At 34.1% G+C, this 15,981-nt stretch overlaps 1 protein-coding gene across 1 annotated transcript; it reads right to left on the bottom strand.

Annotated features, from left to right (window-relative positions):
• Positions 1–2,660: 2,660 nt before the first annotated feature.
• Positions 2,661–3,368, bottom strand: LOC105420217 (protein FAR1-RELATED SEQUENCE 9-like). Its single transcript, XM_011622964.1, has 2 exons — positions 3,197–3,368; positions 2,661–3,076 (listed from the first exon to the last, which is right to left on the bottom strand). The coding sequence occupies exons 1-2, from the start codon at positions 3,366–3,368 to the stop codon at positions 2,661–2,663; spliced, it is 588 nt and encodes a 195-aa protein (XP_011621266.1).
• Between the last annotated feature and the right edge of the window lie 12,613 nt (positions 3,369–15,981).

The raw sequence follows: 15,981 nt of genomic DNA, 5'->3' as shown, positions 1-15,981 counted from the left end.
ACTGATAACTTAATCAAAAAATGGACAAACTTGTCATGCTCATATCTCACGATCTGCAAGATGGATGGAGCTCAAATTCAGATATGTTGGGCACCTCGACGAGCACAAACTTTTGAAATATACCACAGTCGAGAACCACGACTGTAGTGACAGAAGTCCTAGAGAGAATGTCGCATGAAAAAGGCTTTATGTAGAAAGCTTGTGTGTGCAACCTATCCTCGCTTCGACGATCGCAATGTGACATCCGGAGGTCAGCTCAAGAAAAAACAATGGGTGCATTTTGATTGTAGCTCAATAAACTTCGTTTTGAGATGAGAACCATCATGATTGGGGTTCAAGAAGATGCATGTCTAGAGCTTGCATGTTGGGCACGAATTTAAGGTGTCAAAAAACTAGTTTTCCAGCGACTTCCCGGAATGCTAAAAGGGCCAATCCTTGGTCATTTTGCATGGTTTTTAGAGGGAACGACCGTTACGGCATCCCCTTTGATTTACCAGCAAAAAAACACAATAAATTCTCTATATTTTTTTTAAATCTAGCGAATAAGGAAAATCAAGTTTGCACGAAAACTGGAAAATAAGAAGTTTTGAGAAATCCTTAATCATGTCATTCTTTCTCTCTCAATCAAGATATTTCCCAAATATTTAATCCCTTATCTAAAAGAGTTGTTCAACAAATTAAAGCCATCAAGAGAGAGAGAGGGTATAACACTTATGTGGGACACATTTGGGCCGTATGTCCAATCAAGGCATGCTTCTCCGTGGTGACTACCATCTCATATGGGCCACCGCACCCTCAAATAAATTTTTAAAAAACATGACACGATCTTTTAAATCCAATATTAAAATGGATTTGCATTCATGAAGTCCTGAAAAATCAGTTTAACCGATCGAAAAAATTATTTTCGATTTAAAAAGTTCATTTTTGACGTTTTATAGTTCAAATAAAATATACTTAAATAAAATTTAATAGGAATTGGATCCAACGGGTCAAGGGCTAATACATTGAGGCAGTCCATCTATACTTGCAATCTTGAACTATAGTCATCCTCTTAATCTCACTCGATGACACCCATGACCAACAAACCCTCATAGGGTTTCATATTTTTTCCATCAAAGTTAACCAATAAATGAGGAGAACACAATTTTAGTCCATGGATTACATGTTCTCGCTAAGGACAAGGCTATGACCCATAGAACTTTTACACATTATCGCAATGGTGCAGGGGGTCATCTCTTTCACAGAGAACAAGCAGCCATGGAACTACTGATACAACACTTTGAGCCTCATTTGAAAAATTGGAGAACAAGCTACCATAAAAAAGGGTGGTATATTTTTTCCTATTTCATGAGGTGTTTGACCTCATTGTATCTTTCCAGTGGTTTGTAAATGATTGTAATTGGTCACTGTTTAATTAATGGTAATCATGTGGTTCGTAAATGATTGTAATTGGTCGTTGTTGAATTAATGATAATCTTTTGTGAATGAAATTTTCTAGTTTATGGTATTATTCAGTTTTTGGAATTTTTTTTTTTGTGAGACACATATACACAGAGAGACATAGATAGATAGATAGATAGATAGAGAGAGAGAGAGAGAGAGAGAGAGAGAGAGATCTGGTCATCAGCTACAATGAAACACACATAATCTTTTGTGAATGAAATTCTCAAGTTCTTTTTTCTGCACACCCTCTGGTGTGGTAAAAGGTGAGAATTTTTCAAACGCTCGACATAAAAAACAATAAAGTGAGAACTGTGGGGATATAAATGCATTTGATTATCGAAGTAAAGCTCACATTTCACACGTTAATGAAATACGTGGAAAAGAAATAAATGTCACACATATGTTACCAAAAAGTCACCAAATAGGTTCTTTAGACTTTAGATGCCCCATAAAGAGGTCATTTACATGCCCCCATAAAGCGGTCCCTTTTACATGCCCACAAAATTACATGAATATTAAATATTCACATAACCCCCAAATACTTCTACAAAAAGGGGTATTTACATGTCTCTAAAAATCAAAAAATTACTCAAGTCCTTTACATTCTCCATAAATTAGTCAAAAAATTAGTTAACTCGGCTCGAGGTCCTCAGTAGCTCTACATCCCACATGCCCTCGCGGGACAGTTACATTTGTCATGTCCACACTTATTGCAAACTTTACACTTCCTTCCACTGGGTGGCCCTTTCTGCGATTGTTTTTTCTGCGTAGAAGCTTTTGGCCCTTCCTCCCGTGAAGGTTTTATCCTTTTAGTCCTTGGTCATCCAACTGCTCGTGAATATGGTGGATCGAGTATAAGAGGGGAGGCATCAACTGATCTAATACTGCCACATACTTCATCTTCAGTGGTATTGCAATGAGTGGGGGCTGATGGTGCATGAGTATTTGACAAAGACTCTCTTGTTGCATTGATTTCCCCAACTAACTTGGAGAAACCCAACTTCACTTTTTCAAATAGATCATCATTTTCTAATGCTGGCTCTACAATTGTTCTCACAAGATCATAAAGCTCATGATGTCCAATGAAACTCAGAAATTTAGATATAGTCTAACTACTAACACCACATTTGTCTTTGACACCCTTCTTTGCATCCATTGTCCAACGGCTCAAAATGTAGTTAGATGGGATCTTCAATACATTCCTCATATTGAACACTTTAAGCATATGTGATAGATGGGATCTTCAATGCATTCCTCATATTGAACACTTTAAGCATACGTGAACAAGGGATCCCAACACGCTCAAAGAACTGACATGTCCATGTACAATTCTTCCTTGATTCAATGAATGCAACCGTCAGAGGGATTGGCACACTGCCAATGTCTTCCACCTTATATTTGGGGAATTCATCATTGCCTTCTATTAATTTGCTAAGGCAATTTGAAGACCTTACCACCTCTTCTTGAAACATTCTAAATAATTTTTGAGTGTATGTCTTTGCTACATGCTCCTTGATAAGGAAGGTTGTCTTTAGAATAGGTGTAGATGTAAGATCTTTACTGTCTTCTTCTTTTTCTTTGCCGAATGTCTTGTTTTGCAACTTTTCACTAGCATTCAAGAATATTTGGAAACCTGTAGGAGAAGTGATGTACACCTTTAAATGGTGATTAAACCCTTCACTTCGTTGTATGGTTTCCATGCCGGCTGTGAACCTATCAGCTCTGTATGCATCAACTCATTGAGTGCGACAACCATATAACCACTTGCGCCAACTTTCCTCTTGAAGATCATATTTCTGAATCATAGCTAACCAATCAACCTCAAACTGCTCAACTGTGTAGGCTGCAATACACTTCTTGAATACCTCTAAGAATAATGGGTGTGCACACTCAACATGGATTACATGTGTTTTAAACTTTCCCATGATATGCCACTTGCAATAATGATGATTGGTATTCGGAAAATTGTCTTGACTACAACAGTTATCGCTAAAGCTGGATCAGTGATAATTGTACCTGGTTGGCGGCCTCCCATTGCTTTTAGCCAGTTCTCAGATAACCAAATGAAGGTTCTGTTGTTTCATTGAAGATGAGAGCACATCCGAGGAAAATTGTGTTAAGGTGGTGATTAACTCCAAGGATTGGGCCAAAGGGCATACTATATTCATTTGTTTGGTATGTGGTGTCAAAGGTTACCACGTCATTAAAAAATTGGTATGACAATATACACTTTGAAACAACCCATAAAACACCAAACAACCTCCCCATCTCATCAAGTCGAACTCTATAAAATAAATTAGGGTCAATTCATTCTTCGTATGCAACCAATTCATAACAACATTACCCTCTTTCCCTGTCAGTTGTTTCCTTCTCTAGTTATGTGATTTTCAAGGTCTTTATCAATGGAATTGACATTTTCTGCCCCACCAGCCTCTTCAATAAGGTAATCTATCATAACCCTAGACTTAGCCATAGAAGACTCCATTGTGTCGATTACCCTTTTTCACTGTGTGTGGTATCTTTCGATGAGAATGAATGAATCTAGTCTTATTGGGCGTTGTAAAAATGTGATTATGTTATTTTACAACCATCGCAATAACCCATCTATTATTCCAATTCTTCTTAATGCGGATCTTTGCTTGACATCCACATTTTGTGTGGGGGTGAGCATTTTCACTCCCATCATACATCGCACTATGAAAACCTTGCCTACAACATTCTAAACTCCAACTAATTCTTCCACTATGTTTCCATATGGTCCTTCCCTTTCTTATACCAAACCCTACCAATTTTGTGTACTTATTGTAATAATCATAAGCTTCATCTTTGTTAGTAAGTTCCAATCCTATGGCCGGTTCGATACTTGCACCACTTGCTAGGGTTGCCTCAGCATCTATAAGTAACGGATCTCCTTATCCATTTATTGCAACTACGTCCTCATCAGATGGAAAATCATGGCAAGCTTCATCCACTATAGCCTGAGCGCCACACTCATTCCCATTTTTTGAATTAGTAATCTTGAGGGGAGAGGAAGGAGATGTTGATGTTGAGGCATCCATGACACAAGCATAGTATACCCATCCAACCTCCTCTGTTAGCTCTGGTGTAGTAATGGGCTGTGTCAGGATCTGATCCTTCGATCGGGAGCTACTCTCTCCAATGTTCCCAAGTAGATCATCATTCGCATTGTTCTCCTGGGGCTCCGCTAATGGGATTGGACAATACTTTCATAGTGAGCCGAATGCCTCAAGAAGTCTATGCTATGGTGTATGTCCTGCTACTACACTATAACACCGAATGTTAATTGGTAAAAATAACACAATAATGAATACTAAAGCAACTTAGAGAAAACAAAGACTACTGCTTATCTATCCCATACCAGAGATTTTTGTCCCTTTCTTTCTTCTCCAAGGATCTGCAAACCAGAAATGCAGGCTCGTATGAAATTACACTTGTTTTCACTACTCTCAAGCAGAACACTGTCCAAGAGATAGATTCAATAGATGATTACAATCACTTATCAATTTTGTTTTTTGTACTACAAGACCCCGGATGACAAGAAGAGCCTCCAATACTTGAGACAAAAGCTCATCTCGCATAAACTTATTTTCACCGTTAATAGTATGTAAGCAACATAAAACCCCAAGATTTCATTTCAAACTTCAACTCCGGAACCCAGAGCTGAAGCTAAAATTAGATTTCAGTCTATTAAGAATTTAAGTTAAACAAAAAATCAAAGGGCCACTAAAAAATCTCTTCAGGTTCTTGGCTAAACTACATCCAAATCATAGATTCAAATGCAAGAAACTTCACCATTGTCATAAAACAGAGGAGAAAATCAAGTTCGTATCTTGGTTCAATTATGGCCATTACTGCTAAAACTGGTGAGTAGCTAACAATCATATACATGCCATCAGCTGCATTAACATTTCAGCTCTCTATCAGCTGAAAACACTCAAGAACCCCTCCCCGCATTTTGATGAAAAATGCCCAAATCACTTCTTTTAGTCTCACTAGCCAATTGGACATGAACCGACTTCCCCAAAAGAGAACAAATAAAATACGTGGAGTTGACAGAATAAATTAAATGAATATGACCAAAAATTCCATTTGTCAAATTCAAATTCCCAACAAAAAAAATCACAAAACAGGGAAATGAATACTGAACCCATATTTATATAAAAACTAAAAGAAAAAGTTGCATTTTGAAATAGAGAATAGAAGCATAACATAAAACCAAATAATTGTATTAAAATTTCAATTGAAAGTCAGGAATTATTTTTTCTTTTCGGGCATTCAGTTGTATTCAGTGCAACTTCTTCAAGTTATAGATTCAGTTGTATTCATTGCATTACCAATCAAAAGACCAGCAAAAGATGAGAGAAATGAAAAAACAGATTCACCCAAAATAAATCATGTTATCCATTAATCCTTCCAAATACCACTGTAATAATGTAACTACCCTCCATTTTCATATAAAAAATGGTTATTTAAATCATGAGATTCCAAATTAATTGTTTCTAAATCAAACCCGTGGAATAGTATTTGGTAACATCTAGAACACTCTATGAGGCCATAAAAAAATGAGAAAGAAAGCCTAGTTTGGAAAAACAAAGAAGAACTGCTAAAAGAAACTCAATTATTAAATTTCCCAATCTCCTGCAAGTTCACGACACATACGGATTCAGAGCAAAAACAAAAACCCACATCATAATTCTCTGAATATTCATCACATACACAATAAAACCAACAGAACAAAAACCGATATTCCCTTGAAATTGTTTTGCATGAATAGAACTAATGAAATAATAAAAAAAGAAAAAAAAAGACTTCTAACTTACCACAGGAAAGACATGATTGACTGGGAGGTCTTTAATAGCTAAGAGGTGGCACGCATTTTGTTACATCCTCCTCCTTGCGATTTGGCTTTCCCTCTCTTCACTAAAGCCTCCATGAAGAAGCTTTCTTCTCTTTAAAGTGTTTGAGAAGTTCGTAGAGACAATGTGGGCAGCAGCACAAAGAGAGTGAGAGGACCTTCGCGGAGCAGTAGAGAGGGCAACAGGAGAGAAGGGACCTTCGCAGAGTAGTAGAGAGGGCGAGCGAGAGAGAAGGGATGTTAGCAGAGCAGGGGAGGGTAGCAGGTGAAATATTGGAAGGTTTGAAGCTTTTGAGCTTTCGCGCGCTGGGTTTTGTTCGTAGATCTGAACTGCTCGCAGATGAAATATTCGATTTAATTTGAACGGATGGTCGATGGTAGTGTGGCGACATTACTGTTACTTTTTGCCTATCGACATTCGGAGGACGTTTCCATATATATATATATATATAAAATTAATGTGTTTTAAAGAGTGAACGATACGAGAGAAGTAGTTGCACATAGATTAATAATGTGAAATGCATCTACAACATACAGAGAGGACAAAGACCGAAATATTGGATCTCTTCGAAGATATAATTATCTTTGTTAGTTTTGTGGAGCTTATCTAAATATCTGATAGGTTAGATATGCAATATGAGAGGGTGTTAACATATGCTTTTTAATAGATAGATGAGATTTCAAGTAATTTACCTTCCTTCAAGTTATGGAAGTTCATATAAGCGAAGATGATTGGTTTTTGAATCAGGGAACGCCAAAATCCTTTTTGGCATGCTCTCCCATAAGGTCACCAAGAGATTTTGGTTTCTGCGAAATGAATGAAACAAAATCTTAAGAAAGAAAGTACGAAATAGAATGTTGTTATTCATGTGAAATACCTATTTGAAATACTGAGTACGTTTCATTCACGATCCATATATTTCTCAAAATTAAATTTGTTGTGGCGATAACTTCGCCGATATCACTGATAATGCCGACGGTGTCTTTGTAATTGATAAGAACACAAAATATTAGACATATTTATTTGCAAAGATGCAATGAAGGCTACTATATAATAGAAGAGACATTCAAATTTGAAATATTTGAGGAAGATATGCCTGAAGAATGTTAGACAAGCAATTTAAATATGCATAGTTTTACCTAGTGCTTTCACTTGATTCATGTGCTCAGAAAGAGAATTGAAAACCACAAAATTGTAATTCTTTTCTATAAAAAACTTCATTGTGGTTTCCACCTCAGATATTGTCGTTTTTGTATGTATTCCAATCACGAGCTCACTTGGAATCAATCTATGTTTTACAAGTGCGATAATAATTCTAGCATTAAAGATTTTATAGATCCATCCATCTTTAAGCTTTGAGAGAAATAGTTGGATATCTTCCTTAAAAAATTGTACCACTAATCTCCCAACCATGTAAATGTTAAGGAAATATGAAATAACTATTATATATATATGGACTAATTTGAGCTAAGTTTAGATGCCCATTCATCAAGGAATATTAATTTCAGGAAGTGCTTATCAGGATCGTTCTTGAATGACCATATGAATGTCATGTGGTATAGTTTGCATAAGAAAGAGACATTTCTCTGGTATCGTCGTAATTGGCTGAAATTTGATATATATGCATCCATATTTTTTAAGGTTCCAGGCATCCGCTATAACACAACGGTAGTAAGCATGACGCAATTTGTATTTTCCAAGATTATAATTCTAATCATAATGCTATCTATGTCACAAATTCGAAAAACAATACCAACGACATGGTATCGCATTTCTTATATGAAAGGAAGATTTTATAAAAAAAAAAATTAGAACAAATAACCAATAATTTCTTCTAGGTAAAAACTTTATTGTAAACAATATTTTTTACGTAGGAATCATTTTTGTTCTCAATTATTGCTAGCTCGATGAAGTTTTTTTTTATTTTTAATAGAAGTTTCTCTTGACAATGCAACATATAGTCATCCATGTGTAAATACATCTTCGGGTTAGTATATACCTACATTATGGATTGTCTGTCCCTGTGATTAATTAATAGTCATTGCAAAAGCTAGGCGAATCGGAAATTGTTTTCTTTCGAGATATACAGGTAACCTGAAATCTTCTGACGGTTGCATTGGAATTCTTGAAAGGAAAACTATTTCCCTTGAATTATTGCCAATAGTTATTTGAGCTTCAATTCTGTGAAATGCTTTGCAAATGAGTTTAGTGCCATTACATAAGCCTTGTTTTGAATTTAAATTGCGATGTAGTAGTATAGCTTCATTCTTTTTGAGGTTTAATGTATGCAGCAGTTAGCCACTTGGTTTTAAAGTGTTAAAATATTCTTTTTTGAGGTTTAATGTATGCAGCAGTTAGCCGCTTGGTTTTAAAGTGTTAAAATATTCTTTAGGATATAAATTATATTCATCATCAATAGCGAGAATCAAAGCTATAATATATACGTTCTTTCCTTGGAAATTATGATATGGCAGTGTCATTAATGTCATCTACAGTTTCATTTGTAGTTGCTAATAACATGAATCTGTAATGAGTGGAAAATTGGACTGTAGTATTGAGGTTATTAAATATCAGCTTTAAAAAATTGTACATTTAATTAATGATATTATTATCTTTATATATCATATGACTTAGTAGTTTAACAAAAAAGGTAATGTTTCTTCTGTTTCGTTACCAATGCCTAGTAAAAAAGAAGAAAAATTGGGATCATTAATAGCTGCCATATTTGTTTTCAGTTTAAGGACTTTAATTTTAGGCCATAGAAAGGACTTAGGCAAGAGTTAACTACATTTGTTCTTGTAGCTTTCGGAATTACAGGTAGAACTTGTCAAAAGTCACCTCCAAGTAAAATTTTTTTTCCACCAGACAAAATATCACTTGACATTATATCTTGTAAAGATTGGTCTAAACACTCGAATGCATATTTTGACATCATTGGTAGCTCATCACATATGATTAAAGTTGTTTGTCTTATAAGTTTTGCCAAATTACTTTATTTTCCGATGTTACATGTTGATGCAATTATTGGATTTTAAATCTTGAATGTGCTGTTGTCCCACCGAATAGATTAGTAGTAGCGAAACGTGATGATATAGTAGCTAATGCGACTTTTCCTATTTGCCGAATAGTTGGTAATATCGATCGATATAGAAACGGTTTTCCTGTTTCCTCCAGGGTCGTCTATGAAATAATAATCCGACTTATTATTTTCAATTGCCTTGATAATTATGTTATATGTATATCTTTGTTCGGTATTTAAATGTAAATGTAAATTTCTTTCTTTTTCAGTGACTTTAATAATTTTCTGTTCTTTTATAAGACTTGAGACATCCTGATTAGTTCTAAGTGAAACCCAGGTCTTAGAAGTTGGAAGTCAGATAATGTTTCGCCTAAGTGCATCATGAGGTTATTTATTTCAAGAAGCAAGGTCTCCTAAAAAATTTCATCTTCAATATCCATTGATTTAAGGTCATCAATCATTGCATTATAGGAAAAATTCCAAAGTTCTTTATTATTAGTTAGTTCATAATATATTGACATAATTACTAATAAATGTTCTAAAGCAGATGGCATTTTGTAATTAATGTGTTCTTCAATGCATTTTAGGAGGTCATTATTTCCTTCGAGAAGATATCTTTTTTCAGCACTTTATTAAAAAGTTTAAAATAAATAAATATCTATGGTGAAAAGACTTTGGTATGAGGTAGGTCCTTTAATATGAATCAATAGTAATCATAGGCAATATTTTTCACCATCAGATTTATTGAGCTCTCTTTGATTATTTGTTGTGAAAATCTTGGTACGTTTTACTCTCCTCTAAAGGAATTTTCCCATTATAATGGAAGAAGAACTTAACAATAATAAATGCCTAAAGCTATATATCACAATGAATTACAAAAGATCGAAGAGTAGTAAATTTTAATTTATATGACATACCTGCATGCCTCAAAAAACATTGTGAGCTTTGTTTTACATATATCAGGATCTCTCAAGATATTACAAAAAGATTGGTGTTCATTGAAATGTACTAAATGTTGGTTTGGTAAATGCAACAACAATTGATAGGTAGAAGGATACATGTGGCTCAACTCAAATCCAAAATATCCTCCATGTAAGTTCCGGTGGAGAGACCCAATGTGCATCACGAAAGTTGGCAATCTCATTTGTGACTATATTGTCCTTACCTGGAGGAACAACAACTTGTACGTTGTTGTACCATATATATAGATATTTTGGCTTTAATAATTGAGCATATCTCGACATTTATGTGACAATTGTATTTTAATAGTAAAAAAGGATTATATGGAGCAACCCACTTGTTATTAATTATATCGTCACTAAGTAGAAAAGGTGAACAATGTCTTGACCATGTGTAGAATAGATCATTTCCAAAAGATAATATTGTATATTCTAAATAATTTCTTGGGTATTGAAATTTACATTTTCCATCTTTAATGCAATGTGTTATTCTTTTAGCTAAAACACAAGGTCCATGAATCATACGTTTTTTAACTATTTCATGAAGGATATGATTTATTTCTTTATTTGCTAATTCTGTGAAACAATTTTATCGATATCCTCAACTGATTTTGTTTTATTTTTATTTCTCATAACTAATAACATATGTGCATGTGGTAAACCTCGTTTTTGAAATTCAATAACATATATATATATGCTAGTATCATGCCAAAAATTTCAAAATTTCTTAGTTCAGAATTGTTTGTTTAAAATCTTGAAATTTAGCTCTAAAAATTCTTGTAGTTAAATCTGGTCTACTAAAAGTGCCATTATTATCATTCATTAAAGCCTTTATTTCTGGTCAATTCGGGTTGCACGTCATAGTTATAAAGAGATCTGGTTTACCATAGTTTCTTACAATGGCCATTGCATCTTAGTAACGTGCTTGCATATCTCTTGGCCCTTCAATAAAAGATGACGACAGTATAATTCTTCAACCAATTACAAGCATGACTTTCACCATGTACCACTGCTTCATGTACTCACTGATATAGTTCAGTTCTAACCTTTTCCTAATTATTTTGTTGATAGCAGCTTTTGAGTTTCAATTTTGACATACATGTCGACTACATATTGTTGAAACAGTCTTCCTGCATGTAGCAATAAATTTCTCTCATGAGATCGGATTTGCATTTTATAACACTATTATTCTCTGCATGTAAAACATGTTTTTGTTACCCATCTCTATGATGTTTATTTCATAGTATATTATCTTCCCATCCCGTTCACCAAAAGGGAATAACAGAGGATATTGTAAAGGATTATAAGAACCAAAACCATCTGGTATAATTATAAGTTGATCTGATCGTGATCTAATCCATGCACACCGTTGTTTACATTCATTGTCATCATTTCCATCAAGCAAGATCACTGCTACTTCAGATGTAGAAGGTTTGTTGTATACTCATTAATCTAAATTACTATTTTGTGTGGAACAATGTTATACTCATCAAGATTACCCAGTTCAATAAGACCTCTAGATTTAGTAACGAAAGGTTTATATAGAAAACATATTTCATGAATAGTTTTTATAAAGTCAGAGCTTAATTGTTTGAGATGATGCAACCTATTATTAGTTTCTTTTTCAGGATCATAGTAATAAAATTATAGGAATCTAGGTTGATGATCCACAGGTACTAGTGAGGGAGGATAGTGATATACCTGGCCTCTAATCTTGAATGTATAAATACTAATTCCTCGGTAATAGTTTTTCATCATTTCAGGGAGCAAAAATATTGCAAATTGGAAATCACTGTTATATCCTTGTATTTATTTTGGAAATTTCTATAATACGATGTGTTACTTCTATAAAGTTCTCAAATTTCTATTCGAGGTTCCGTATATGAAAAAGTAACTTGCCCTTGCACACAACAAAATCCAGGGGGTTCATATTTTATTTTTAATGCATGACAATAGGAAAACGTATTACTTATTTAAATGATTTTCTAGAAGGTTAATTAAAACCCCACCGCTCTAATACATATCAGGATAATTTTAGGAGTCATTGTATTCCACAATAGAGACTCTTGTTTTGGACCCTATTTCTTATTTTCAACTACAGTGTCAGCGCAATGCTCTCTAGAGCGTTTATGTATTTGAGTACGTTCTTTTTTAGAGTTTTACGGCATTTTATTGAGTTTATCGAAATAAAGTAGCACAGATGTTAAGTTACATATATATTTATAGAGATCTTATGAGTACACAAGTTATGGATATGAGTTATGGAAATCAATATAATATGAAATCAGTAAAAAACACAAAAAGTTTGTCTCTAAATATTTAAAACTGCAGGGATAGTTACAAAAGCTATATAAGGGGTTGTTTGGATACCTGAAAATATATTGTCTGTGAAATATATTACTGGCATAATACAATAATGCGTAACACATTACATGCAAATGGATTGTTACCAATTGGGTACTATTTAGATGCAACCTGGGAAATACATTACTACTATTTGGGTAGTATTTAGACGCAAATGCCATTGGAAATGGCCAAAATATGGAGATCGTAGAGATTTACTGTCACGCCCCAAGAATTTACAATGCTGGTATTCTTGAGATGTGACTGTCAAAACATATATACATCTCATTGATAGGACAAATTTACAGTGGCGAATTCTTACAAAGTAATAAAAGAAAGTTTAAGCACAACTACTGTATCTTACAAAGTTGATCCTAACGAGCACTCAAAATGAAACCGCAGTTATTTTGGAAAAATGTTTACCATAATTTGATGAGTTTGGCTACGTAGTAAGTGATCATCATAATCCTAAAAATAATCATGATTGAAAGATATCAATATTTTCAAAAAGGAGATCAATTAACAGAAATGCATTAACAGTTTCACTTTCAAAAAATGCATAATTAAGTATAATCCGAATAATTGAAATGCATATAACATTTTAACGACAGTGCATAATTCAAAGGATTTCACAAAATACCCTACTGGCGTCCCAAGTAGGTCACCTATGTACCCCATCAGCGTCCTAATGGGTCAACTTAATCCCTATTGGCGTCCCAGATAGGTCCACTTAATCCCTGCAGGTCCGGTTATAACTCACCGGCGTACCAAATGAGTCCACCTAATCCCTACCAGCGTCCCAGATAGGTCCACTTATACCTCACCGGTGAATTGGATGAGTCCACTTGCATACTTAAAGTATTTCTAAATCTCTTTAAACATTCAAAAGCAGCAATATCATGTACTCAACATATCATTGAAATCATTAACATGAATTTCACAGAAACCATTAATAACAGTCACTTTCAATAACATTTAAAAAATAACCAATCAAATATTTTGGGCTCAAATTTAGAAATGTAGCAGTTCGTAAAGACAATCTAGCATAATTGCCAATGTATAGAAAAACTCTTATTGAAATTCAAGAATATGGAATTATCACAATTTATAGGATGTCAATTTGCAAATAAACATTTCAGAGACAATGCTATAATCAATTGTAAAAATATCAGTTTTCAGATAATGAGGCAGTCATTTGCACATGAATTTTACAATGTCTAAATATTCAAAAACAGTAGAAAGAAATCTCACAATTTTAGTAAAAGCAGAACTATCACATTTATTTCTAATAATTTTATTTTTAAAATTTTCTAACAATAGATAACAATAGAAAAATAAATAAATAAATTTATTTCTAAAAATTTACAGCATCTAAAATTTCTAATATCATGATTTTATTAAAAAGATTATTTTTCAAAATAATGAGGTCCCTTACGCATTTAATTTATTGCGCCTAAAATTCATGATAATATGCAGAAATAATTATTTCATTTCATTTTTTAAAAAAATGGATTATTTTTCAAGATAATGAAGTCATTTACCTAAAATATTTGAGAGGGAGCATCCGATAAAAATTCGGCTAGAGAGATAAAGAGCTCACTGTGTTTCGACTAGAGAGAGATCTCAAAACTTTCTAGGGTGGGAATCCTCACCTCTCTGAATTTAAATTCTTATAACATATTATTATAATATTTTATTAGGCTCCACCTCATACCTTAGGTGTTGCCTTAATATTATGTGAGAGACGATTAAGGCCCACGTCAACTAAGGACGTGGTAAGAGAAAGGAAAAAGCTTGAACCAAAAGCTTTTGAAAGTAGTGATGGCCCCTAGGGACCATCATGCTCATATGGACCATCACTTATATATCTCACATATATCTTAAAAAACTATACTTACCATTTTCTCACCTAAAATATCTCTCTCAGGCTCAATCTTCTAAAATAAGAAAGAATTAGAGACGGAAGAGAGAGAGTATGTATACTTTAGGATAAGAAAGGGAAGAGAGAGAGAGAGAGAACACATAAATTTTAGGTCGAAAAGAGAGAGTACTCTCATACATTACCATATTTTATCTTTATCCAAACATATCATATCTTCTAAAATAGGGAACTATGAGAGAGGGAAGAGAGAGAGAATATAAGAGAGATGTTGTGCACGCAGAAGCTTTAAACCTGATGGATTGACATTTGGCAAATAAAGTATGAGAAATAAAGCATGAAACACATACAACAAGAACACAAAGATGTACGTGGTTCACCCCAGCACGGCTACATCCATGGGCACGGTAAACTGAAATCCACTATACCAATGAAAGTTACATCAAATATTTTGGAACAAACCTCGACAAAAACACAATGGAGAAAACCCTTTTGAAGCCTGCTCTCCCAAGTGGCACCATGCCGATTCTCTCATCTCTATTCCATAACTAGACCACGGTCTAAGAAGAAAACAACTTTGAGAGCAATCGAAACTTTATCTAACTAAAGGGGAAACAACCCAAAATCTCCATGGGAACCACTTCTCTACAAGACACAAATAAGCTTCTCATTCTTCGGGAGTCTAAAAGAGGCAACATCACAATGTTCTATCCAAATACAACTTTCTTCTCTCTTAGAGGAAATTGCATTTTATGCACAAGAGGCTCTAGCTCCTTCTCTCTCCAGAGGAACTACCATTCCCATATGGTGACCCAAATAAGGCACACAAATTCTTTCCACTTTCATCCCATATATATAAGATTAGGAGTCCATACTAAATAGGGAGCTTCCTATTGATGTTACATATATATCGAAAGCCCAAGAGATATATCCATCCAAGAGGCCTAATCTCTTTGGATTTCTATTTCCTTTAGGAAACTTATTCATATAAATCTCATTCCCACAAAATATGGGAATATATCAATCCCACAAAATATGAGATTTCCTTATGTTGGTGATTTTGGATAGCACCAAATCCAATCCCACAAAATATGGGAATATCTCAATCTATAGATATCACATCAGTCGCAAAAGTCCAAGAGATATATCCAAGAGTCCTAATCCTTTTTGGATTTCAATTTCCGAGAGGAAACATATCAATATGGGAATATCTCAATCCCACATAATATGTATTATTCTTAATTAATCCCACAAAATATGGGATTTCTTTATGTGGGTGATTTTGGATAGCACCAAATCCAACAAGACGGATAGAAATAACATATTAATGGGAGAGATAAGATTGTGCATATTTTAAGGAGAGAGAGTGCAATCTATACTTGACGTATATCTTAAAATCTATACTTACTATTTCCACACCTAAAATATCTCTTTCTAAGAGAGATTCCATATGCGAAATAG

The sequence above is a fragment of the Amborella trichopoda genome, chromosome 5, assembly GCF_054954075.1.
Source record: "Amborella trichopoda isolate Santa Cruz 75 chromosome 5, AtrichopodaSantaCruz75HAP2 v2.0, whole genome shotgun sequence".
In the NCBI taxonomy this organism is placed as follows: Eukaryota; Viridiplantae; Streptophyta; class Magnoliopsida; order Amborellales; family Amborellaceae; genus Amborella; species Amborella trichopoda.
This window is presented reverse-complemented; position numbering and strand designations above follow the sequence as displayed.